This window comes from Myxocyprinus asiaticus, chromosome 25 (genome assembly GCF_019703515.2).
Source record: "Myxocyprinus asiaticus isolate MX2 ecotype Aquarium Trade chromosome 25, UBuf_Myxa_2, whole genome shotgun sequence".
Classification (NCBI taxonomy): domain Eukaryota; kingdom Metazoa; phylum Chordata; class Actinopteri; order Cypriniformes; family Catostomidae; genus Myxocyprinus; species Myxocyprinus asiaticus.
The window spans coordinates 2,242,361-2,270,207 of record NC_059368.1 but is presented as its reverse complement, the minus strand read 5'-3'; the positions used below and the strand labels follow the sequence as shown (position 1 = coordinate 2,270,207).

The following is a 27,847-nucleotide window of genomic DNA, read 5'->3' as shown; positions in this document are numbered from 1 at the left end:
GATTTCACATCAAGGGTTATTATAGTTTTGAATAAAAATGTTTTTATTTTAATTTTATTTTATCCCCTTTTCTCCCCAATTTGGAATGCCCAATTCCCACTACTTCCTTGTGGTGGCGTGGTTACTCGCCTCAATCCGGGTGGCAGAGGACAAGTCCCAGTTGCCTCCGCTTCTGAGACCGTCAATCTGCGCATCTTATCACATGACTCGTTGTGCACGACACCGCGGAGACTCACAGCATCTGGAGGCTCATGCTACTCTCCACAATCCATGCACAACTTACCACAAGCCCCACCGTGAGCGAGAACCACTAATCGTGACCACGAGGAGGTTACCCCATGTGACTCTACCCTCCCTAGCAACCGGGCCAATTTGGTTGCTTAGGAGACCTGTCTGGAGTCACTCAGCACACCCTGGATTCGAACTCACGACTCCAGAGGTAATGTTTATAATTTTTTATTTAGTTTGTATTTCTATTTATTTATTTTTTTAAAAACTAAAACTAATTAGATTAAATATTTTTTATTTTATTTTAGTTAGTTTGGGAGTTAAACCAAAGCACTTTAGTTTAGTTAAAAAAAAAAAAAATTCCAACCATGTTAGTTTTTATTTTTATTTCAGTACACAAAACTGTTTTCAATTAGTTTTCATTAACAAAAATAACACTGTTCACAACACAATTCAACACAAACTTATATGAAGAATGATTTATTATTGTAGTAAGGGTAGATTTGTTAAAAGTTAAAAAATGTGACTATTTAGAATTAATGAGGATTGTTGATATTGATGATATATTTGATATTATAATCAAACTAATTAAAAATAACCATCCCTATATAATGTAGTATATTTAAAGGAATATTCCGGGTTCAGTACAAGTTCATCTTAATCAAAAGCATTTGTGGCATAATGTTAATTACCACAAAAATTAATTTCAACTCATCCCTCCTTTTCTTTAAATGTGTGTTCCAGTGAGACACTTACAATGGAAGTCAATGGGGCCAATAATCTGTAAACATTAAAATACTCACTGTTTCAAAAGACACAAGACATAAACAACATGTGTGTTAACACGATTTTAGTGTGATACACTTACTAACTGCATCTGTGTAAAGTTATAGACAATTTTACAACTTCGTTGCCATGACGATGTAACGCCGCAAACGCTAAAACCATAAAATGACTGTAAAAATGACAATTTAAATAACTTTACAGCTCAGATAATACATGAGTTTTAACAGAATAATTAATGTAAGTGCTTTTATAAAATTATAAGCTTCACATTTCTGCCTTTAAACCCTCTAAAAATTGGCCCCATTGACTTCCATTGTAAGTGTCTCACTGGAACACAGATTTGTGCTTTTTTTTAAGAAAAGGAGGGACGAGTCGAAATTCATTTTTGTGGTAATCAATATTATGCCACAAATGCTGTCGGTTTGTGACTAACCAGAACTCATGCATGTCAGTGTGTATGACTAGCATTTTAGTGTTCATTTTTGTCACGTTATGGCCACTTATGTGTTTGTGGCAAATACCTGTGTGTTGATGATGTGGCGAGAACACTCCTCAGGCGTGTTCTCTCCTATGGAGATGTATAGGAATGAAACGAGGGATGATTCGGCCCCGTCCAGCTTTAATCTCAGAACATAGATCTCATTCAACAGTTTCACACTCACTGCGGCAGAATACTCTGATCCCTCTCCTCTCACAGCTACAACACACACAAAATATTAATGAGCATGACTGTGATCAGCATCTCTAAAGACATAGTGTATGTGTGCAGAGCCGTTTCTAGGCATAGGCGAACTAAGGCGGTCGCCAAGGGCACCACCAGCTTGGGGGGCGGCAAATCAAAAGCCAGTCCTCCCCAACCCCGTTCTAATACACCACTGCATCCGCCACCATTTGTCCGACAATTGCAATTTCACCTATGGTGCCAAAATGGACAGAAACGGCCCTGTATGTGTGTATGTGTACATCAGTGCTGGGGAGAAACTGCATGTGGTGATACTACTAACTTACTAACCACTAACTTAAGTTGTTTTTTACATTTTGACCTGCGAGTTGAACCAAAATGATGCCGTTCGACTTAGAAAGGTGATGATAGCAATATAAACACACGTGGGAATTACTATTACTATTATTGAATCGTTTTACATTTGATTACTTCATTTGCATCTCTTGTTCTGTTGTTTTTATTTGTTGCATTGCTGTTAATTTGTGTCTTTGTGAATTTTTTTAATTATAATTCCAAATTATAATTTTTTTATAATCATTATTATATTTAAATTATACTGTATACATTCATGTCAGTATTATTTGCACTGAAATAATATTATTAATATGAATTAATTAATTAATTTATTATATTAAATATGATATTATTTTATTTTAAAAATTCTAATATTATATTATATTTAATATTAGCATTTTTTCACATTACAGTTCAGATCATTTGGGTAGAAAATGTGCTTAATTGAAATTAGGGTCAAAACAATCATAATGATCCTAAAAAAAACAGGCTTCATTGTTTTTATTTCTTTAGATTTTGGAGTGAAATATGACCCTGTTACTTTGTTTCTAATCACTTTTTCAAGAGTAGTTGACTGCAGTTGAACTGCTATAAATTTTAAAAAGTGAATGGCTTGATAAGCTACAAAGTATCTTCCCCAAACCGAGTGCTCATATAGATGGTCGAGGCATGTCTGTATTGTGATATATATGTGTATCTGTACGCAAGGTATGCAATGCAGAGGGGCACCATGAAAAGGGGGGTCTCGGAGGCTCACTAAAGGTGGTGCAATCGGCCTCCTCGACCCCTCCAACATCACCCCCCCCAAACGCTTATAATGGATGACACTCCCCCCTCGCCTACCCCCTCCCCCCTCCCCCCAACGCTTATAATGGATGACACTCCCCCCCTCGCCTCCCCCTCCCCCCAACGCTTATAATGGATGACACTCCCCCCTTGCCTACCCCCTCCCCCCAACGCTTATAATGGATGACACTCCCCCCATCGCCTACCCCCTCCCCCCAACGCTTATAATGGATGACACTCCCCCATCGCCTACCCCCTCCCCCTCCCCCCAACGCTTATAATGGATGACACTCCCCCCTCGCCTACCCCCTCCCCCCAACGCTTATAATGGATGACACTCCCCCATCGCCTACCCCCTCCCCCCTCCCCCCAACGCTTATAATGGATGACACTCCCCCTCGCCTACCCCCTCCCCCCAACGCTTATAATGGATGACACTCCCCATCGCCTACCCCCTCCCCCCTCCCCCCAACGCTTATAATGGATGACACTCCCCCCATCGCCTACCCCCTCCCCCCTCCGCCCAACGCTTATAATGGATGACACTCCCCTCCCCTCTAAATTTTTTTCGTTTTGTATACCCGCTCGGAAATGTGTAGTTGTGCCCCTGTCTGTACGTGTTGATATATATACTGACTGTATGTGGGCAGCTGAACGGCCAGTTTGCCGTAGTGTTGCTGTGCACTGCTGAATTGACTCTCTAAATTCTTCTGATCTTCTGCCCCGAACAGCTCTGAACCCTGAGCGTGCTTCTTAAACTCCTGAAAGTGCATCTCCAAACTTTTGATGATCCTCATCGACTCGTCTGGACCCATTTTGGCCAGCTACACAAACACACATTAAGATAAATTAATATGCATCTTAGCACAATGCAACCAAAATGCATTTATTTTTGCAAGCTGCTTTGAATAAAAGTATTCGCTAACTGAATAAATGTTAATTGTATGTGGTAAAAATGCAAAACTAATAACTACAACAGACTGAGCTAGTTACCACGTTGATGGTGAGGGAATTGATGCGGTTGATGTCCAGCAGACAGTACTGCCATGAGATCATACTCTTAATGTTGATGTACAGCTGATTCCACACTGAGAGAATGGCTTCATAATACTGGGAATTCCTGCCAGCACACACAAACACGAACATTTCAACACAACACACGTCCAAAAGTCTAAAAAAAAACACACTGAAAGTTTGGCACAGTCCAAATGAAATTTTTCAGTTTGACTTTTTTTTACGCTGATAATATAATACAGTATTTATGGGTGTTTCTTCCATTTCGTGCACCACTTTTATCACTGTGGACTTCTAGAGAGTAGTCTTGTTAAACACTATTCACACTCTCACTAGTTTATTTAATTTGTCGACTAACAATGTCCAACAGCGTGTGTTCATGCATCACAGGAGATTTATGGCATTCAAGTCATGAAAATTCATTTCCATCTCAAATTCTGTAATGTGTTTAATAGTTCATTTGTGTCACACTAAAGCAAAATTTCATAGCTAACATTTGATGTATCCTAAATACACACAAATACACATTTTGCATCTGCGGGTCAATTTTAAGCTTATAAATACTGATGGTTTTCATCTAAAACTATATTGTAAGTCATTAACAGCTTCTTAGTTGTTCATACATGTAAAAAGATTGATATTTTTGGCATGTTACCTTACAAATATAAGTTACTAATAAACATGCCATTTTTTATTTTTTTTTAAATAATAACATTTAGAAATTCTTTAACATTTCAAAATATACATCAAAACAAGTGTGAAGACATTTTTTTTATCAACTTTTCTGTGATATAAATTACAGTTACAGTCAGAAGTTCACATTCACCTTAGTCAAATACATTTAAACTCAGTTTTTCACAATTCCTGACATTTACTCATAAAAAACATTCCCTGTCTTAGGTCAGTTAGGATCACTACTTTATTTTAAGAATGTGAAATGTCAGAATAATAGTGGAGAAAATTATTTATTTCACCTTTTATTTCTTTCATCACATTCCCAGTGGGTCAGAAGTTTACATACACTTTGTTAGTATTTGGTAGCATTGCCTTTAAATTGTTTAACTTGGGTCAAATGTTTTGGGTAGCCTTCCACAAGCTTCTCACAATAAGTTGCTGGAATTTTGGCCCATTCCTCCAGACAGAACTGGTGTAACTGAGACAGGTTTGTAGGCCGCTTTTTCAGTTCTGCCCAAAAAAAGATTTGTGATGGCCACTCCAATACCTTGACTTTGTTGTCCTTAAGCCATTTTGCCACAACTTTGGAGGTATGCTTGGGGGGTCATTGTCCATTTGGAAGACCCATTTGTGACTGAGCTTTAACTTCATGGTTAATGTCTTGAGATGTTGCTTCAATATATCCACATAATTTTCCTTCCTCATGATGCCATCTATTTTGTGAAGTGCACCAGTCCCTCCTGCAGTAAAGCACCCCCACAACATGATGCTGCCACCCCCATGCTTCACAGTTGGGATGGTGTTCTTTGGCGTGCAAGCCTCACCCTTTTTCCTCCAAACATAACAATGGTCATTATGGCCATTTTGTTTCATCAGACCAGAGGACATTTCTCCAAAAAGTAAGATCTTTGTCCCCATGTGCACTTACAAACTGTAGTCTGGCTTTTTTATGGTGGTTTTGGAGCAGCGGCTTCTTCCTTGCTGAGCAGCCTTTCAAGTTATGTCGATATAGGACTCGTTTTACTGTGGATATAGATACTTGTCTACCTGTTTCCTCCAGCATCTTCACAAGGTCCTTTGCTGTTGTTCTGGGATTGATTTGCACTTTACGCACCAAACTACGTTCATCTCTAGGAGACAGAATGCGTCTTCTTCCTGAGCGGTATGATGGCTGTGTGGTCCCATGGTGTTTATACTTGCGTACTATTGTTTGTACAGATGAACGTGGTACCTTCAGGCGTTTGGAAATTGCTCCCAAGGATGAACCAGACTTGTGGAGGTCCACAGTTTTTTTTCTGAGGTCTTGGCTGATTTCATTTTTTTTCCCATGATGTCAAGCAAAGAGGCACTGAGTTTGAAGGTAGGCCTTAAAATACATCCACAGGTACACCTCCAATTCAGTACACCTCCTATCAGAAGCTAATTGGCTAATTGCCTAAAGGCTTGACATAATTTTCTGGAATTTTCCAAGTTGCTTAAAGGCACAGTTAACTTAGTGTATGTAAACTTCTGACCCACTGGAATTGTGATATAGTCGATTAAAAATGAAACAATCTGTCTGTAAACAATTGTTGGAAAAAATTACTTGTGTCATGCACAAAGTAGATGTCCTAAACGACTTGCCAAAACTATGGTTTGCTAATATTAAATCTGTGGAGTGGTTAAAAAATGAGTTTTAATGACTTCAACATAAGTGTATGTAAACTTCTGACTTCAACTGTAGATTTATATTAACATCAAATGTGACAATTAATAGTAATTTGAATGTTAAAGTTAAAACTTATTGAGCCAATGTATTATTTTTCAACTAAACAACATAAAAAAACTGTATAACTCAAGCATGCAACATTAATACGTCTTTACTATGTTTTAAACAAAATCTATTCTATTTAATCTCATGAACTGCCGAATGTTATGAAGCTGGTTTATCATCAGATGGCTGCAGAGTAAAATGTGGACAATTTCCTCTTTCAAGCCCTATTTAGACTAATGTGTGCATGAACTTTTGCTCTCGCCACACCCTCTTTAGACAGCAGTACCTTTGATTTAGTTCATTAGTTATGTGTTACATCTGTCATGTCTGTTTTGTACAGGAATTTGTGTGTGTGTGTGTGTGTTTGTAAACAAGATGCAGTCCCAGTGTGTGTGTGAGAGAGTATGGGAAAGATGCTATATGTAAGTGAAGTGTTTATAAGAAACAATCTAATTCATAAATGTACAAACAAATCTAAATAATGTTATGTGTAAAGCCACTGTTGATGCCCAGGTCAAAATCGACCCGTGAACACAAAAGTAGTAATGGTTATATCTCTTAAACAAGTTTATTAAAAAATCTGAAAAAACAAAACAAATTATTATGTGTATTTTGATAGTCTTGACAAAGTCACAAAGTTTGGTTTCCGTATTAAAAACTATGTGGTGTTTAAAAATTATTATCTACCTCTCCCGGGTCAAAAATGACCCGAACGCAATAGGAGGGTTAAATAATATTTTCTCCTCAATTTGGAACGCCCAATTCCCAATGCGCTCCAAGCCCTCGTGGTGGCGTAGTGACTCGCCTCAATCCGGGTGGTGGAGGAGGAATCTCAGTTGCCTCCGTGTCTGAGACCGTCAATCCGTGCATCTTATCACGTGACTTGTTGGGCGCGTTACCGCGGGGACGTAGTGTGTGTGGAGGCTTCACGCTATTCTCCGCAGCATCCACGCACAACTCACCACGCACCCCACCGAGAGCGAGAACCACATTATAGCGACCACGAGGAGGTTACCCCATGTGACTCTACCCTCCCTAGCAACCGGGCCAATTTGGTTGCTTAGGAGACCTGGCTGGAGTCACCCTGGATTTGATCTCGTGACTCCAGGGGTGGTAGACAGTCGTAATTTTTGATCAGTTGATAGAAATAATTTTCACAGTTTGTTTAGATGATCGTTGTTTTAAACATGTAATAATTATTTTTATTTTTATAATGGAATTTGATAGTTTAATATTAAGCGTCTGGGTCTGGGACAAGGTTTAAACAGCCAAATCTGTTTATAAAAGACATGAAAATGAAATATGAATGCCAGATAAAAAGTTTCCAATTCAGTTTTAATGACAGAAAAAAAAAGTTTTAATAAAAATCAACCCCTAGAATCATATGGAAAAAAATATATATACATAAAAAATTACTTTTGTGCCAGGCTGATGGCGAGTGGATTTGGTGGCGGCAACAGCAGACAGACTGAAGGCACCTGCATGTCCATTCCTCCAGGTCCCGTCACCTGCCATGTGGTCCGTTCAGTGTTGTCCTTCAGAATCCCTTCATCTCCCTTACGGATCACCCTCTACACACAGACAACACACAAGATACACAGTGACGAAACAGATCTTGATTTTCATATCCTGAGATTTTCTGACTTTTGTTGGGAATGTTAGGAGGGAGCAGGATTTAATTCCAGGATGTTTTTCACAGACATTAATCCTCATTCGTGAAACACAAGCATCACTTCTGCATAAATCGTTGAGAAAACCATAAAACCATTCATAGATTTCAGTATGTTTAATAGTTTAATAGTTTTACAAATAATTTCCACTTATATGAACTATGAGCTGAAACTTTATCATAAGAATTATGCAATACGATCCTCACTAATGCCCTGCAAAAAAAAGAGAACTATTTGTCAATGGGGTATGAAAAATACACTAGCTTTCACTTTAAAATTGGAAAATTTATTTGTATTTTTTTAAGCATTAACGTCGATAAATTGTGTTGCATTTCCCTGAAAATAAGAATATATTTCTAATTTAATTTTGGTTTATTTTTTTTTATTTTTTTTATTATTATTATTAATGTTAAGACATTTTTACAGGAAAACAAGACAAAAATATTCTTTTTATTATTATAATGAAATTTTTAATTTTTTTTACTGTGCGTGATTCAAATCAAGAAAACACCTGTCACGCTTTCAAATTACTTTCACCTCAGTGGAAAATGAACCATCGCAAGTTCATGTAGGCATGTATGTGTGTTTTAAAAGTATGTATGTTTGCTGATATGTCACCTCGTCTTGTCTGAAGTCACACAGCGCGCGCACAAGCACATGTGATTGGCTGGTGATTTTCTCCTCGGGGTTTCTCAGCTTCAGTCTGATAATGTTTTTGGATTTTATCACCAGCTGTTGGACCATCTCCCTCTGCTCTGTCAAACGCTCACGCTCTCTCTGTTAAGCACACACACATCACAGGTTAAAAACACCTGCATCCATCTCTCTGTTAACACTCATACTTGGGAATCTTGGTAAATAAAGGTTTGAATATGTGTTACCTCCAGACCCTGTAAAAGTTCTAGTAAGCTGTGCAGCGGTGTCGACTTATCGCAGGAAAAGTTCTTGCGGATGTTGTCGTGCTCATTCTTGAGTTTGCTGTTCATGTCAGTCGTCTCCTTGAAGAACTACAGAAAAAAATGCATGGTTAACATTAACATTTCCAACTTGTATAAATGTAAACAAGAATAACCACGAATGCAGTCGTATGTCTCGCGATGGGCAACAACAAATATGTGATCATGAAAGCACAACAACTGCGTAAATTTAATTTTGTGTGTTCATGAACAGCTCGACGGAGCCCAACTGATGGAATGGAATGTCTTGAGACTCGTTTTTAAAAGTTGAACTATTTTAAACTTGGCACAGTATTTTAAAAAATCATGATAGAATTAACTTTACGTAAAAAAAAATTTAAAAAAAAAGAGAAAAAAGAGAACACAAATGGAACCGTTCCATCGCAAATAGTGCAAACAGAACTAAAAAAATAAATAAAAATAAAATAAACTCACTTAGCTAACTCAGTCCCTAAAATAAAACACAGATGTAACTCGTTCCATCACAAAAAGTAACAATAAATAAAACAATATATATATATATATATATATATATATATATATATAAAACTCACTCAATTCCAAAAAACGCAGACGGAACTCGCAGAATGCAACAAAAAAAGTGCGCACAGAACTCAATCGATTACAAAAACAAAACAAAAAAACAAACTAATCAATGGTGTAACTTGGATCTTGTGGGCCCCAGTGCAAAGAAACTGTCTGGCCCCCTCCTTGGGGGGCCTTGGTCATTTTTCATCACCCCTCGGGTCCGCGGCCATTTTTATGGTTTCTTCTGGTCAACCGTTGCAGGGCCCCTCTCACCCCGGGGCCTAGGGCAGCTGCCCACCCTGCCCACCCTCTAGTTATACCCCTGAAACTCATGCAGATATACAAGAAGCGTAGACAGGACTAAAGTAATTGTAAAAAAAAAAAAAAAAAATCACTAAATTAAAAAAAAAGAAAACGCAACTGTAACTCACTCAATCACAAAAAGGTAATACAAAACTCGCATCATTAAAAAGAAGTGTAGACAAAACGTAATAAATTCTAAAAAATGTACAGAACTACCTTTAAAAAAGTGCATGCAGAACTCGCATTATAGCAACAAAAAAAAGAAAAAAAAAATCCAAAACACGTAGAAAAAAAAAAGCCTGCACATAACTCACTCAATAATAAAAAATAAAAAATGCAACTCTTTCTATCACAAAAAGTGCAGACAGAACTAATTTTTTTTAATTAAATAAAAAAATACAGCAAATAATCCTCGATAGAACTTATGCACAGAACTCGCTTCAAAATAACACAAAAAGTGCAGACAGAACTCACATAACTGCAAAAAAACAACAACAAAACACAACAAGGCGTTGACAGAACTCACTCAGTTCCAAAACACACTGAGGGAACTCACGAGGGAAACAGACGGAGCATCTTTATTTTTATTTTTGTCATTTGTATTACAGTACATATGGTTCCAAAGCAGCTTTACAAAGACCCACACTGAGTAAGCCAAAAGCGATAATAGCAAGGAAAAGTACCAAGCGTTACAATATTTTGATGAAAAAAAATAAAGCACGGCAGAAAATGTACAACCCGTTTTGTCAAACTAATTAAACTTACACCAATGCAAACAAGATAGAACTTGCTCCATCATAAAATAAAGAAAGTGAAAATAGAACTTGATCCAGCACAAAAAACATTGCACCATTGCAAAAACTTGACTAATTTATCCATAAACTGTTTGAGAGGTAAAGTGACCAAATGCACAACCCTCGTGTCTATAAGTGTGTGAATGTGTATCTGTGTGTGTGTGTGTGTGTGTGTGTTACCTGGCTGTATCGTGCATTTTCCTTCAGATGGACGTTAATGCATTTGGTGATCTGTAGAAGCCAGCTCCACTGCGTCTGTAGCGTCTCCATATACGCCTTTGAAAAAACACACATCAGCTCTCAGAGTCAGTAACACAACAGAACGGGTAAACGCAACACAAGTGGATCAGAAACACATTTACCTGGATCTTATCAGACGCAGGGTGTTTGTTCTTCAGCAGAGTGTCCACCTTCACTTTAAGAACATTCAGATCAATTTCCTTCAGCTCCAGTTCACTCATCAGTTTCTAAATGACAAATATAAACACTCAGTTCAGTTTTAGTGTATCTTTATTTGTGCTGGATTCACTGCAATGGAATCGACCAATTAGAGGTCGACCGATTGTGAGTTTTGCGATAGCGATAAATAAGGTGGTGGGAAAGGCTGATTTAAACTAGACTTTAAACAATAAACAAGCCCAAAACATACCAGGGACTCTTATTTTGAAATGACAGAGATTTGGCCATGTTACGTTGCTTTATATTAAGTATTAACCAAATTCAATAGTTATATCCTATATATTTCACCAGATGTGGTTTAATGAGAAATAAGGTTTCTTATCATTCACAAGATAAGGTGTATGTGCTGACGGTGCATATTTCAGTATAGTCGCATTTTTCTTTGCATGCCTTCACTTCAGACTTCACACCTGATTATTTAATCAAAATAACTTCTTCTGCTTCTTTATTCGGCTGCTCCTGTTAGGGGTTGCCACAGCAGACCACCCGTGCTCTGTATTTTTGACTTGGCACAGGTTTTATGCCAGATGCCCTTCCTGACCCCCAGTGGCTGAGGGATTCTCACTCACACCTACAGGGCAATTTCAGAGCCTCCAATTCACTTAACCAGCATGATTTTGGACTTGGAAACTGAAGCACCTGGAGGAAACCCATGCAAACATGGGGAGAACATGCAAACTCCACACAGAAAGGTCAAGTTGAGCCGGGACTCAATCCCAGGACCTTCTTGCTGTAAGGCGACAGTGCTAACCATTGAGCCACTGTAACATAATACATGTTAGAACATTTCGCGGGCAACGCAGAGGAATAAAAAAAAAAATTATACTGCGCAGGATTCAGTAAGTACTTAGCTTGTATTTCATTCTGAGACACTGTTTACACGAAGCAAACTCAGAAGTTCATGCACCTCAAAAAAACTTTTTTACTGAAGAATTCATAGAAGCACTTTAACTAAAAAACAAGCTTCACCTTTCTGCTTTTAAACCCTCTGGAACACTTGCAGCATAGACTTTAATTGGAAGTGCATCACTGTAAAAACGTTTCCTGTTCGTTTATAGTCAAAATGATTTTCTGTGGTTAACGTTGACATGCATTGGACACGGCACATAGACATCAGGTTAAAAATAACCTGAAATATTTACTTCAACTGTGAGGCAGTTTGTATGAGTCTGAGTTTGGTCTTACGGAAAAGCTCTCCTCTTTTTTCGGGATGTAGACATCTATGTTTTTATCGCCCCAGTCGAACATCAGCTCCTCTTCCTCTCTGTCGTTCACCCACATGATCTGATTGGATATCTCCTCTATGATGTTCCTCAGTTCCTGCAGCTGATTGCCTCTCTGGTACGACATTTTCTGAAGAGAAGCAAATCACGAAGCCTTCAGCTTCAGAGCTTGTTTTTACTCACACACTGCGATATGCAGCTTCCATAGTTTTAAAGCATTGCAAAAGTACTGTTTAGCTGGATATTTTTTTACGTTTGGATTACGTTCATTTGAACTGTTCTTACCTGCAGATTGTCCCATTCTTGTTCCAGTTTGTTCAGATGGGATTTGTTTATGTCTGCGTTTTGATCTTTGGGTCGCATCTAGAGTAAGAAGATGAATTCATATATGAGCACGGGGGAGATGGGAGTACAACCTCCCCCCAGTTATTTATACCATGATCAATGGAAACATGTAAGTGCTTCACGCTGCAAACCCGCCCAATCAACGCCCTTGTCTGAGTGCATTTGAAAGCACTGAAATTTTGTATGATTACTGATGCGATTCACTCACCAGTTCTGCTCGAGCTCTATCAACCTCCACACTCCCCTGGAGAGAGCCTTGAAAGGTGATGTGATTGGCTATCTGCTGCTCAATGGCCGACATGTCTTCTCCCCATGACGACATCTCAATCAATCGCTGCACACACACACATTTGACAGAGCATTGTTAAAAAAAATACAGTGTAGACATTCATGATCGTTATGTCGGTCTGTTACTGCATGATAATAAAGTGCAAAAAAGCAAAATAAGAAAAAGTGCTAAAAACATATATGTTGCATCATTTCTCCAAGTCCCAATTACACCTGCATTATCTAAGCGCAGAGCTGAATTCTCAGTTACTTTTGTAAATGTGGTACATTTTTTCACATTTTCTGATCGCACGGTTATTTCCTTTTAAAACCACACGTAATCGGCAAACTCTTGTTTTAGCATATCAGCTGATTGACAGATGAGTAGATGCTGCTTTGCTGCTGTACAAACACATTTGAACAGATAAGTCATTTCTCCCCAATTTGTTATGCCCAATTCCCAATGCGCTCTAAGTCCTCGTGGTGGCGTAGTGACTTGGCTCAATCCGGGTGGCGGAGGACGAATCTCAGTTGCCTCCGCGTCTGAGACCGTCAGTCCGCGCATGTTATCACGTGGCTTGTTGAGCGCGTTACCGCGGAGACATAGCATGTGTGGAGGCTTCACGCTATTCTCCGCGGCATCCACGCACAACTCACCCCACCGAGAGCGAGAACCACATTATAACGACCACGAGGAGGTTACCCCATGTGACTCTACCCTCCCTAGCAACCGGGCCAATTTGGTTGCTTAGGAGACCTGGCTGGAGTCACTCAGCATGCCCTGGATTCAAACTCGCAACTCCAGGGGTGGTAGTCAGCGTCTTTATTCGCTGAGCTACCCAGGCCCCCTCCAGAATACTTTCTTAAAGTAATCCGCCCAACTTTGGTAAAGCAACATGCACGACAGCAGTTTCATACGTGACATCGACAGTCATAGATATAGGTAACAGGCTACTAAATATACAGAAATGTTAATCTAACCCTAACATTTACAATAAATTAGTAGTTCACCCAAATATGAAAACTAAAAAAAACTAAAAACTCTCAAATCTCATTCGCGCCTATGCATAGTGAAACTTGTCCTGCAACAACTGAACTGGTGACATGATACACAATAGTCTTCGGCAACTCATTTGCATTTGCGTGTATATTCAAATATGCCATGTGAAGACACTTTGTGTCAAGTTTGACATAGTTGAACCCAAACCCATGCCAAGTATGAATATGCCTATGCACGTAAGTCAAACGGGTTTGAAGTAACATGAGGCTGAAAAAACATAACAGAATTTTATTTTGGCTGAACTATCCTTTTAAAACCCCCACTGAAGGTTGTTTGGTGGTGCACAGGAAACTGTCGCTAGAGTGAGACAGACAAGGGTGAAATATCTCACACCGTTTGGGTTCTCATATCTTCTCTCAGTTCTTCTCTGTTGTTCATTAACTCTGTGACCTCACTGACAGGAGGTGTGTGTGTGTGTGTGAGTGAGTGAGTTTGTGTGTGTGTGTGTGTGTGTGTGTGACCTCTGACCTCTCTGCTGTGAGCATAATGTTATTGACCTCTGTGAGAGTTTGAGGAATTCTGGGGTTTTGCGACTTTTGTGTTTGTGAAAACAGAGCGAGACAGAGAGCAGAACATCTCAGTAATGGACGGTCTGTAGTTTGAGTTGGGCAAACAGTGTTTCAGGGGCGTGTTGAATCTGATTTACTGTCAGCTGAGGTTTTACTGTGAAGGACTTAAAGTGATTTTGGCAGGACGCCACAGTCTAATCTCTGTTGTATGCTTGCCGGGATTCCTTTCGTTTGGTCTTTGGTCACCGTTTTTCTTTCGTTTTCTCTCAGCCTGTTCATCCCAAATAACAAACTGAGTTTTTATCCTAACAAACAAGATATTTCGTGGGTTTTTGTTGTGCTGGGTAGCCATGCCCACAGTGAAATTTTATAGATTCAAAATGCCACAAAACTAAAAGGTTAGTGCATCCAAAATGCGAATTTTGGCATAAGTGTCAAAAAGTAACTTTATACATTAAGGGGCAATATTTGCCCACTGGGTTTGATTTTAGGGGCATTGTTTTTCAAACCATTATAAAATCACTTACTTGCCATGGCAACATACCTCTGCAAACCATAATACGACTGTAAAAATGACGATTTAAACAACTTTACAGCTCAAATAATACATGAGTTTTGACTCAAAATATTGGCCCCATTGACTTCCATTGTAAGTGCCTCAATGGAACACAGATTTTTGCTTATTTAAAGAAAAGGTGGGACGAGTCGAAATTAATATTTGTGGTAATCAACATTATGACACAAATGCTGCTTGTTTTGAACCTGGAATATCCCTTCAGATTGTCGGCAGACAATTTGTCAGACTCATTCTGAATAGCGCCATCGGAATTCAACCTGGTCCCATAGAATGAGCGTTACTCTATATACATTTTTGCAAACTGACTTTTACGTGCCACTTTCTACATTTCGTTGCAGTTTCCTGGTGTAATGAACACTAGAGGCGCTACAACAACTGCGCATTTTATTCACTTTCACACAAATCACAAGGACAGTTGCTGATTATGACTTTATAAAAACTTATTTTTCACTCTATTACCCACTCCCCACTATGTTATGATATCAAAACGTTTTTACTTTAATGCATGATTATATTACAGGCACACCTACACATACACACTTATTCCTATATTATTAGCTTGCGCAGTAGCTTACCTGATATAGCGTTGGACTTTGGACTCGACAACCACACTTCGAGTCCAGCCAAAGACGCATGAAAGTGAAAGTTTACTTATTAAAACCTCCATCTAAAAATTCACCTTAAAAACCAACCTCATGTCGCTTGGTTTTGGCGCCCCCCGCTGGACATTTCACTTTAAAACTGCAGCCAAACGTGTAATGAAGCACATAATTTCAGTTTTGCCAAAATGTTGCAATGCTTACGTAAATTTCATGAGATCAGGCTGTCGGAATCCATTGTTCCCGTTAAAAAGCTTGTTCAGAATGAACAATCGCACCGAAAAAAACTGACTTGGTGTGAACAGGCCTTAATGCCGCCATATTTAAATTGAGAGCTGCAGCAGTGAAGATTTTCAGTGAATAACAACTTAACTATCTGCCTTTTTCTCACGCAAAGCTGTCACATGGCTTCAGAAGATTTGGAATATAGCAACTGGAGCTCAACAAAATAAGTCCTAATGTTCTCTCTAAACTGTGTGCGTGCACAGCCGCGCACTTCTAAAGGTGGAAATACAGGTTATTAAGTCTTTAAACAACACATACTCGTACTGCATTTACCATGACTGGGTGAAACATTCCCCTAAACCTCAAATATGCTCCAGGAACTTGCCACGTCGTGCCTCAGTTAGGCTATACGACACGTTCATAAGCTCGCCGATGTTGCTGGTGAAATGCTGTGTACCTTCTGATGTGCGATCCAGCCCATGGCCTCAGTGAAGTATCTGTTGGGTTCCTCTCGGCTCACGCTGCGTCTGATGGATCTGCTGGTCCATTTCTGTTGAGGAGGGCTGTTTAGAGCAATGCTGAGATCTCTGATCTGATCAGTAAATATATTCACACTGCAAACACACAGAGAGAGCAAGAGAATATCATGTTATGGTGGAAGTATGCCTAGACGCGCACACTGAAGATACAGACACAATCTACTAGTGTCAGAAATTGACCTTTTTATTAAGGGGCAACATTCGCAAACTTGAATGCATTGTAAGGAACTTTTTTTCTTTTCTTTTTTTTTTACCTTACCTTTATACTAAATAAATGTTACATATGAAATTAAACACAAAAGTAGCTGTAGATGATGCACAGGATATCATAACACAATTATGGGTCATTAACAAATAAGGTTGTCCGAGGTGATAAAAAGTAGAAATACGGTTTTAAACACATGTATCAAGTTTGTAGAAATGTAATATTTCTGTCCATGCTTGTTTCATAAATTTTTGAAAACTATTTCTAGCAATTATTTATGAGAAAATACACATATTACAGGGTATAAGGCATTATGCATGCAGTATAATGTGTTAAGAACACCCTTATAATGCATTATAAATAGAGGTTTCATCGTGTGTTATAATGCATTGAAATCTTAAAAGATATAACCACAAATAGGTAAGTACTATATGATATTATAACTGTTGTTACAATTATTTATGAGACATACAACATATTATAAGGTATGTTATAAGGCATTATGCATGCAGTATAATGTGTTAAGAACACCTTTATTATGCATTATAAATAGAGGTTTCATCGTGTGTTTTAATACATCGTAATCTTAAAAGTTATAACCACAAATAGGAAAGTACTATATGATATTATAACTGTTGTTACAATTATTTATGAGACATACAACATATTATAAGGTATGTTATAAGGCATTATGCATGCAGTATAATGTGTTAAGAACACCCTTATAATGCATTATAAATAGAGGTTTCATCGTGTGTTATAATGCATTGAAATCTTAAAAGTTATAACCACAAATAGGTAAGTACTATATGATATTATAACTGTTGTTACAATTATTTATGAGACAATACAACATATTATAAGGTATGTTATAAGGCATTATGCATGCATTATAATGCATTAATATCACCCTTATAATGCATTATAAATACAGGCTTCTCCATTAGACATGAACAAAACTGACCTTTTCATAAAAAGGTGTTGTTATTTTGTTTTGGACAGTGTCTGGACTCTGGACAGTTACACCACTTAGACACTTTTGACTTTAAGCTGCATCAAAAAAATTATAAAATCACTTTGAACTCAGAAATTTTAAAAATGTTCATCATAGTAATGGTGTCTTCGAGTTTTGTGTATATTGCATTTACAAAAAATGACATTATTTAATGTATTTTTTAATAACTTCATAGATCAGGACAAATAAATACCTGTCATGTCATTGACCCTTAAACAGTTTGATGTAAGAGAGAGAGAAAATAAGTAGTAATTCTATGGGATTTTTGGGATATTTGATGGTCCGCAGTGTGAAAACCGTTATTCCAATAAATTAGAAAAGTCATACCAATGTGAGTCAGAACAGTCTAAAGGTACGTGCCAAGTTTGATGGATGTCGCTTGAAAGCTCTTAGAGGAGTTACATATGATAATTTTGCTCGTTACAGTAAAAAGTATGCCTTGACAAGACATTCAGGCCAGAGAAAAATTATATAGACAATTACACAAAAAAAAACACAAATGCTTGGACAATGCATTGTAAGCATGCACTCACATTGAACATACTTGATTTTGCATTTGTGTGTAAATTAATTCAAAAAATGAAATAGAATCCACACTTCAAACCACTTTAGATTAAAAAAAGAATGATGCTTGAAGTCCAAGGACAGTGTACAAAACAGAACAGCAAATAAGTGAATATGTGCACAACAAAGAAAAGAAAAATAAAGCAAACGTTTCTGTGCATACGGACTATCTTCAGTGCTTCTGTGCAAATTAATTGCCTTAATTTAATAACAATAGAAGTCAGTGGGTAGTTCCAATCATTGCATAAAAACAAGTGTGTGTGTAACAAGTCAGAAAACTCCTGCACATGTGTGTGAGTCTCACCTCCGCATGATTTTTTCAGATGGCATGTTCTGTTGACCGAGGTCAAATGCAAAACTTCTGAGCTGCTCGTTGATATCAGCAGCAAATGCCAGACTGTTTTCAGCTTCAGCGAAAGCACGCTGATCATTCCCCTACAGAAACACACACACACAGAACAATGGAAATTGCCAGTCAGATAAACACAGGACCAGTATATCCAAACATTTGCTCATGTCAGTGCAGGCCCACCTTAGGCCTTGTTTGCGCGAAGGTTTGAATCAAAGAATTATACGTTTCGCTACAGTTTGCCAGTGAAATGTCCAGCGGGGTGCGCCACAAGCGAGTGAAATGGTGTCGTAATCAGACAAGGATTTTAATGTGCATATTAGATAAAGGTTTTAATATGTGAAAAGCACTTCCCTAAACTAAAACTTTAACCTAAACCTAACCGAAAGTGTCGTAAAAGCAAATGCGTGTTTTGGCTGAGCTCGAACCGCGGTCTTTCGAGTCCAAAGTCTAACACTTTATCAGGTGAGCCGTGGAAGCTAATCACATTGGAATAAGTGTGTATATGTAGGTGAGTCTGCAATACAAGCGTTAAAATGTATCGTTTTTAAATGATGCATTATAGTAAAAGTGCTTCGCTAACATAACATAACAGTGTGTGAGTTATAGAGCGAAAAATAAGTGTTTATACAGTCAAAAGTCAGACCTTGTAGTCGTGATTTGTGTGAAAGTGAATTTTCACAGCGTTGTATCACTCTGAGCTACTACGGTGGCACATGAGGGTGCAATTTCTCATAAACTTGTGTGTTTCCACCAGACTATTGGAGTGCAAATAATCACTCCATTCTCAGATCTATTAACCCACTAAACATTAACCTGTTCCATGTCTCTCTCTACCTAAAATTCAGATATGCCCGCTATCATTTGACCAGCAGTTGACCCCTAAGAAATTTTTCGTGGCTGTCTTCAGCTTGGTCTCAGCAATGGTGGGCGGAGTTAGTGTAAATTGCCTTTGCCAACCAGATAGGCTATTTGCATTTAGTGTAAACAGATACTCCAGAATAAAAATGAAGTCGTTCAATAGCTAACGATTTCGCCATTTTGGATGAATAATTACGAGTAGCCTTTAGACTACGTTGGTCTGATTGATAATGTTACCGTAAGTAACCAACCACAGATTAGTTTGTTTTTATGTGCCGCTTAAGTGCAAGAAATCTTAACTCAATGATACCTCAATCATATGCCTGTAAGCAATAAAATGATGATCATTCAATTAACGGTGCCACAGTCTCGATAGGCGGATGTACAGACAACACTGACGAAATTAACGGAAAATGTGTGCAGACTTTGTAGTTAGAATTTCTGTCCTCCGAAAACTGATGCGTGCTGATTATTTCACTGACACAATCAAAAAGTTACATGTGAGTCACTGGCTCAAACAAAACAGAATAACTTTCAGTGATCGGATGCAATTTTATTTTGCAAAATGTGGCAAATGTAGTGACCTCTGTCAATCTGCCCAAATATAGAGCGTCAATGCACATGACGCCGCTCTAAAGAACGCTGAACACTAGAATGCACGGCCATCCGCAAGTGCTTATGGAGTTGCACATCGTGGGTATTGAACAGAAAACACGTGTGGTCGAAGTGAGGGGGCACAGACCCCAGAAGCCCCTCTGTAGCGACAACGCTTTTTCTGCACCAATGCAAAAAATATCGACGTTTGCAAACATGTTTACTGAGCACTACCCGTCTGCAATCGGTCGACCAAACAAATGGTCCCGCCCCAAACTCACGCCATTGGTTGAGTCAATGTTGCTGTTTCGGGCAGTTCGAGACACTCAAACAGAAGAATGTTTTGACGTTTGGAAATCAACCTTTAATGGCTTACTTACAGTACAGTTGACTCTGAATGTTAAGTTGGGTTATAAGTATAAAAACATGCAAAAAATGGCACACTTTGGTTTTAATTTCCAGACAGACTGATAGAAACCCACGCATCCTGATGCCTGATAATTGCATAGCAATTGCTATTTTGCCAAGTACTTGCTATTTTAAAGTGTAAAGCTGGCATCACACTAGCAGACTCCTTATAACTCGATTTTGGCATCATGCAGTGTGTGAAAAGTTTCTGGGCATGCAGTAAACACGTTTAGTCTCACATTTGTTTTTTCTTAAGTGGTGAGGAACACAAGCATTTTATTATCTGAGAAATTTTAATTACATTTGTGTGTGTGTGTGTGTGTCCATGTTTGTGTGCAATGCAAACAGACTCACATTCCTGTTGCGCTCGAAGTAAAATTCTCATGAATTCTACCCAACATTTAGGACCGTGTGAACGCTACCACTGGCCTTTCACACTGCACTAAATCCAGACTATGCAGTCAAAATTAAATATGCATGCATCACACTCACATTCTGTAAAATATATGCTGTCTTCTCCAGGAACTCTTGACACCGGCTCTGTAGCAATGATACCTGCTGTTGCATGGAACTCATGTTGGATCTAGTGAGAAGAGTTGTTCATAGAGTCAGCGATGTCTTCTGATAGACAACAAGATCATGTGATTATATCAGTTCAACCTGATATTAGAACCCTGAATCAAGATCATTTTGTCAATTTGCATACAACTTTTATGGAAACATGTATGGGATTACTAGTATTCCCAAGTAATATGCACTTTTATAAAAGGGATTATGGCTCGACCGAACACTATAAAGCAGGGGCGGACTGGGACTAAAAAGTGGGCGTGGACTTTATGGCCCAGAGCGGTCCAGCAAACCCGGCCCACAACAAACCACACAATAACACACCGTCTCAATGATTTCATTTTCCACCAGTGCAAAAATTGTCATAACTTTAAAACATATAAAACCACCGTAAATGTGATGAGTGGATTTTTTTTTAGAGGAAACACTAAAAATAAGCACTTTATAGATCAGACAGTTAGCATGTCTGAAAACTTTTTTCCCAACATACAGATGTTAGGTTAAAATGTACATGAAATTACAAGGGAACGTGTGTATTTTAGGAACTGTGACAAGTCAGCATTTCTTCAAAGTTTTTAAAGATCTTGCAAATAGAAGTGCAAATAAACTATTGTCTTAGTTAATTTGAGGTTATGGAAAAAACAAGTATAATAATCATATATTATACATGTATATATAGCTATACAAGATCATAAAATGTTGTTTAAAATAGTTAGATGAAGAAAGTGTCACACAGCAGGACACTGATGACAATGTTTAAAATTTCATGTCAGTTACCCATAATAATGTGTAAATATTTATTTTAAAATATCAGTGAAAACAAAGTTGGCCAGAATATGTACATATATAAATATAAACAAATATAAATATATGTAAAAGTAATAATAAACATACCTCTTAAAGAGTAGATCTTTGCAGATATTTTGCAGATTAATTGCTCATATTTTCACTCTATGTGAGTTTCTTGCGTCTTTATATCTGCAGTGTTTTAATTCCCCAGATTATTCTTGAGAAAAAGTGAAAAGCCCAATGCTTTGACAAGCGCTAAACAAAGTAAGCTTCAAAGACTCAATTAGCCAAAAAGTAATATTTTTCATGACTTATTTTCTGCATTTTTATCAGATGTGAGCATTATTCAGCAAGCCGCGTTTCAGCTCCCTGCGGGATGAATAAATTATGCAAATGACTATATACTGCTCATAGCTTTACTGTTTGCCAATTTTATTTACGCTCCTGTTATTGTAGTTGTTGTAACTTGCAGTTATTTGTCATTTAGTGATTATTCAGAGCTCATCTTATACTTAATATGTTGTTTTTGGTTGTCACCATTATTGTGATTTGTATGTCAAATAATGCATCTCAAATAATTGTATATAAAATAAAATCCACATGAGGTACAGAGTAGATGCACTCAAGCAATTTCAAAATAAAAGCCCTTACATTATTTCAAAATACAAGTTATTGTATTGGCTTGTTTTTCAGAGTTTATTATATTTTTGCTTGTTATGAGGTCCGCACGGGCATGTTGGAGCCCAGGGCGGCCGCCTATATCGCCTGTAGGACGGGCCGGTACTTGCACAGCAGCAGGCCGGCCCACATTACCCAGCGGCCCTCTGGGAAAACGCCGGTGCTCCCGATGGCCAGTCCGCCCCTGCTATAAAGTGCATTAGGGAGTAACAGACATCGTGAAATCATTGTGACCCCATTTAATTTCTTAATACACATTCCTGGTGTTATTGTGCATGATGCATCAGTGCATGTAATTCTAAAGAAGAACATGTTTGTCTTTGTGAGCTCTCATCAAAATATAACGTGCTCCACCTTGGAAACGACTTTCCTTTTCCCTCTTAATTTTCAACCCCGTTATAGACGCTTTACACCATCCAATCAAGTCCTAATGGACAAAATCAAGTCCCACCCTGCACTTATCCTGTTGAATATCCTGCTTCATCACAATACATCAGATTACAGAAGTAAAATGGGTTTCAAAAGGCATTTCATGTTGATTGAAAATATTTCAGTGCATTTGACATCCATAAAAAAGCCCTGCTACACTTTGACCCAATCCGAGGGCATGATGCTGCAAATTTCAGTAAAAATAAATCTATTGGAACAACAGATGATTCATTGTGGTTACAGTACTAACAGCTTTTTCTTCGCTGATTTACGGCAATGCATTCCACCTCTCGAGCTCTGACTGCAAAGACGCAAAACCAGCCGGTGCAGATCTCCAGTGCACAAACACCACAGAATATGATTCTCGTATCTCAACTTTTTGCACCTGATCTTACAGATGTTGTCTCAAATAAATCTCAAGTATACTGCTGTCTACACAGTAAAAATGTGCTTTAACTGTAGTGGTATTTAAAGTGGTAAATTATTTGTACTCAAGTAGCTGTGCTTGAGTAAACTGTCCAAGGCAGTGTTGGGTGTAATCTGATTACAAAGTAATTAGTTACTGTACTGTAATCTAATTACTTTTTGGTCAAAAGTAGTGTAATACATTTCATTTTAAATTCTTATAATTACATTACAGTTACTGACTTGCAATTAAGGTACTCATTTACTTAAGATTATTTATGTATAATACATTTGAAATATGAATTGTTAACCTGTGTCTGTTTGCATTTCTGTGACAGCTGAAGGGTGTGCGAGGAAATATAGACCTCGCTGAGCAAAAAACAAACTTTTCTGTGAAAAGTTTCAGACGGTATCTTAAAGGTAAAGTAATTAGATTACTAATTACATAGGCAAAAATGTAATGTTATTTAATTACAATTTTTAACTGCAATTTTTAAAGTAATTTGTAGTGGATTAATTTTTAAAGAAATGTACCCAAAACAAAAAAAGAGGTATAAAATGCCGGAATTGAGCTCTGCAGATTCAATAAAAATTTTCAGCTATTTTTTATTTCTGACAAACTTTTGTCAGGTTATAGTTACAGATATTTTACTAAGCAACAATCAAAGACAATTATGACATTCACTCGATTCACCAGCTGAGCAAAATGTATAACAATATAAAGCAAATGCACTTTTATTTTAACTTTTACTTTACCTGGTGCATTTAATTTAAAAGCAACTGGTTTTCAGATTATTTTTTTATCTATATGAATTTATATTCATTAAAGTACTGTATTATACCTTTAAAAGGTTTAGTGTTCTTTAAACAAGCGATAAAGTGATTTTAAAGTAATAAAATGACTTAAATAGTTACAACTGCAGCCGAGAAGTGTACAGTAAAAATTTGGAAAACTGTGAACCTGCAACAAAACAACTGTGGAAAAATAATCATTCAGAAACAATGTGTATTATAAGAAGACAACCAGAGAAATATGACATAATATTGGAGCCATTATTAATGTGAACTATTTTAATCTGAATCATGTATGAAAGGTTTAAGATCTTGAGTACAGAATTTCTTAGTGACATTAAGTTGGACCAGAATGAATGTTTTGGTGCACCGGCAGCACACATAAAATTACAACAGTAAATAAACAGAAAGCAGATAGATCTAAATGATCTCAGATGTGCAAATGTGTCTCACTGGAATCAAGAACATGCAAATGAATGCACTAGAGAGAGTAATAATTCACTTTTATGGCCAGTAGCTGCCAGATGACTCAAGAACAGAAGCAGAGCGCCTGGATACGCAGGCATTAACTTCTCACATGAGATTGTGAAATCATTTCTCAATAGATTTGCAGAGAGTTCATGGGAGTTTTTCACCCTTGCATGATACCTGAAGAACCAAAAGTACACTGTCAACTCTTGTGGAAAGGAAAACAAAGGCGCTACTGAGTATCAGCAGGGATTATGTTACATGCACAGAGCACAATACACCTGGCTACACCACTAAACAGAATTTATTTTAGAGAAAAGCTCAAACTTCATTAAGCGCCTATTCTGTCTGTCCCCAGTTCTGCATGACCCTTATTTCTCAACTTTAGTTAAAAGTGCCATTAGAGCTGAAATGAAGAGGCCTAAATCAGGCAGCCATCATTTTCGTAAACAAAACTACTAAGTGCACTTGTTCTGTAGGTGAATGGTGTTGTGAAATAGGCTATCTTAAACTAATTCGTTGTTCATCTGGACTTAATTGTATGAACATGTTGAATGCGCAACATGGACACCATGACGTCTAACAAGGATGAATACTCACACTTGACCGGCGCTTATGGACTGTCTGGAGAAATTGTGGCTTTGTCCTGTCTCCACAAATTCCTGCACGTATTCATTCTTCCCCCGCTGCACCACCACCTCGTTGCGCGCATACGGATACGCGGGCGCGTTCACATCGCTCCGGGATCCGGTGCGGCGAACCGTCATGTTGAGTCCGCGCTGCGAGCCGTACATACTCATGACTGCGCTCGAGTTATCCAGATAAAATGGCAAAGTTTGCAAGGCTGACGTGGAAACCGAGCAAACTCGAGAACTGATACGCAGGTCCGGGTGAATCCGTGCGTAACGACGTGGATATCCGCGACTCCGAGCGAACGCACTGGAGTGAAACTCAACTAGGAAGAGCGCTCGTTTTGGAGATCTGAAGTCCACGCCTACCGATCAGCTCCAAATGTTTTTGGCACAACACTACGTCTTGCATCCCTTGAGGCATTTTCAATTCAGTGCGTTTTATTACAGTGACAAAAAAGTAGCGCAATACATATAATACTGTAAAATAACTATCGTGCAAATGGAGTAAACAAGTACTTTTAACTATGAAATCAAACTGTGTAAAATAAAATAAAAATACAGAGTAAAAAACAGAGGTAAAAGGCATAGAATGAAAAAATAAATTAAATAAATTCTGTCTTCATTTACTCACCCTGATGTTGTTCCAAACCCGTCGGACTTTTATTCCTTCTTGGAATACAAAAAGAGATGTTAGGCACTGTATGGAAAAAGAGCAGCATCAACATTCTTCCAAAAAACAAAAAACAAAAAATCAAAGGGATTAATTAAAAAATATGGCTATTATTGTATGAGTGATTGTAGATCACTCCAGGTCATATTTCACCACAAAATAAATATAAAAAATTTGACACTTTACAGTAAGGTTGTATTTGTTAACTTCATTAATTAACATGAACTAACAAAGAACAATACACACACACACACACACACACACACACACACACACACACACACAAATGTAGCCTATAAAAGGATTTACGCATTTAAATTTCAGAACAAAATTCCATCAAATTAAATTAATAAATTCTAAAATATTTACTTATTTATTTTTTTATCCCCTATTCTCCCCAATTTGGAATGTCCAATTCCCACTACTTAGTAGGTCCTCGTGGTGGCGCTGTTACTTACCTCAATCCGCGCATCTTATCACGTGACTCGTTGTGCATGACACCGCGGAGACTCACAGCATGTGGAGGCTCATGCTACTCTCTGCGATCCACACACAAATTACCACACGCCCCATTGAATGCAAAAACCACTAATTGTGACCACGAGGAGGTTACCCCATGTGACTCTACCTTCCCTAGCAACCGGGCCAATTTGGTTGCTTAGGAGACCTGGCTGGAGTCACTCAGCACACCCTGGATTCAAACTCACGACTCAAGGGGTGATAGTCAGCGTCTTTACTCGCTGAGCTACCCAGGCCCCCAGATATTTACGTTTTTAAATAATTATTGTATTTTTCTTAAAGAGTGCTCAATTCAATTTGATGGAATTTTGTTATGAAATTTAAATGCGTAAATCTTAGAAAATTAAGTTTACTTTTACAACACATTAATTCAATTTCAAAACATACTAATATATTTTTAAAATTCGAAGTTGTATATGTTTACATTAGTTGATGCAATATAAACTAACACGAACAAACAATATTATTTTTCATAAATTAACATTCAACAAGATTAATAAATGCTGGGAAATAAATCGTATTCATTATAAGTTCATGATCCAAACATAACACATTAACGAACAGAACCTTACTGAAAGGTATTACTGAAAATTCTGTAATCATTTACTCATCCTCATGTCGTTCCAAACCCGAAAAAGGAGAAATTAGTCAGAATGTTAGCCTTTAGTCACCATTCACTATCATTGTATGGGAAAAAAAGAGAGGCGTTAACATTCTTCTAAATTTTATCAAAGGGACAAAGATTAAAAATCTAAATAAGGCCATTATTGTAAATATTGAGCATATACTAGAGACAGGGGCACAAGGCAGGTTACTCATTGTCAAGAATGCATCCGGGTCACAATAAAAAGAAATGTTATTTTTTTCCATTAAGATAATGAAGACTATTTTTAAGAGCATTAGGATTGTTTGCATTCTGACATCATTTAAATGACAATTAAGCACAATTTCAACCCAAATTCTCATTACAGTAGTACAAAAAATATATTGATATAGGCTATTTTTTTTATTTCTATTGTATATTCTACAAAGCCAGTATGTGGACACTCCCTTCTAATGAATGCATTTGGCTCAAGCTCTTTATTCCAGAGAAGTCAAATCTTTATGCAAGTTCATACAATGATATTCTAGAGAATTTTGTGCTTTCAAATTTGTGCCAACCACTTGAGGAAGTCCTCACCTGACCTCACTGATGATTTTGCATCTAAATGAGATCAAATCTCTGCAGACATGGTCCAACATCTAGTTGAAAACCTTCTCAGAAATGTATTAGGGAGGACTAAATCTCTCTTGATACCAATTACTCTGAAATCAAATGTTCAACAAGCACATATTGGTGTGGAGTTTGAGTGTGCATACTTTTGTCCATATAGCGTATTTAAACATCATGGTTGTATTTGTTGTTCTAGCTTCAGTTTATGATGATTTAACTAAAAATATTACTGTAATGAAAATCACTTTTGACAATTGAGTGCTTTTACATGCACGATCTTACACTAATTATGCTTAACCCTCCTACTCTGTTAAAGAAGGTCCGCTTACTTTATTGCTTTCTGGCTGTGTTAGTCTCACCCATTTATTTCTGTAT

The 27,847-nt window shown here is 37.7% G+C and overlaps 1 protein-coding gene across 2 annotated transcripts in view; it reads right to left on the bottom strand.

The window, feature by feature from the left end:
- wu:fi04e12 (Desmoplakin-B) overlaps positions 1-25,393 on the bottom strand; it is a 36,610-nt gene extending 11,217 nt beyond the window's left edge. The window contains exons 1-15 of one of the 2 annotated variants that reach the window (XM_051655557.1): positions 25,039-25,393; positions 20,803-20,893; positions 18,403-18,533; positions 16,233-16,389; positions 12,747-12,872; positions 12,479-12,556; positions 12,156-12,323; positions 10,874-10,978; positions 10,692-10,787; positions 8,812-8,937; positions 8,549-8,707; positions 7,677-7,831; positions 3,812-3,938; positions 3,456-3,642; positions 1,536-1,711 (exon numbers count right to left, since the gene is read on the bottom strand). In XM_051655557.1, the coding sequence (XP_051511517.1) occupies positions 1,536-1,711; positions 3,456-3,642; positions 3,812-3,938; positions 7,677-7,831; positions 8,549-8,707; positions 8,812-8,937; positions 10,692-10,787; positions 10,874-10,978; positions 12,156-12,323; positions 12,479-12,556; positions 12,747-12,872; positions 16,233-16,389; positions 18,403-18,533; positions 20,803-20,893; positions 25,039-25,238 (2,082 nt within the window). In that variant the 5' untranslated portion in view covers positions 25,239-25,393. The remainder of the gene's footprint in view (positions 1-1,535; positions 1,712-3,455; positions 3,643-3,811; positions 3,939-7,676; positions 7,832-8,548; positions 8,708-8,811; positions 8,938-10,691; positions 10,788-10,873; positions 10,979-12,155; positions 12,324-12,478; positions 12,557-12,746; positions 12,873-16,232; positions 16,390-18,402; positions 18,534-20,802; positions 20,894-25,038) is intronic. The other variant, XM_051655558.1, reaches the window with a different exon arrangement.
- Positions 25,394-27,847: the final 2,454 nt, after the last annotated feature.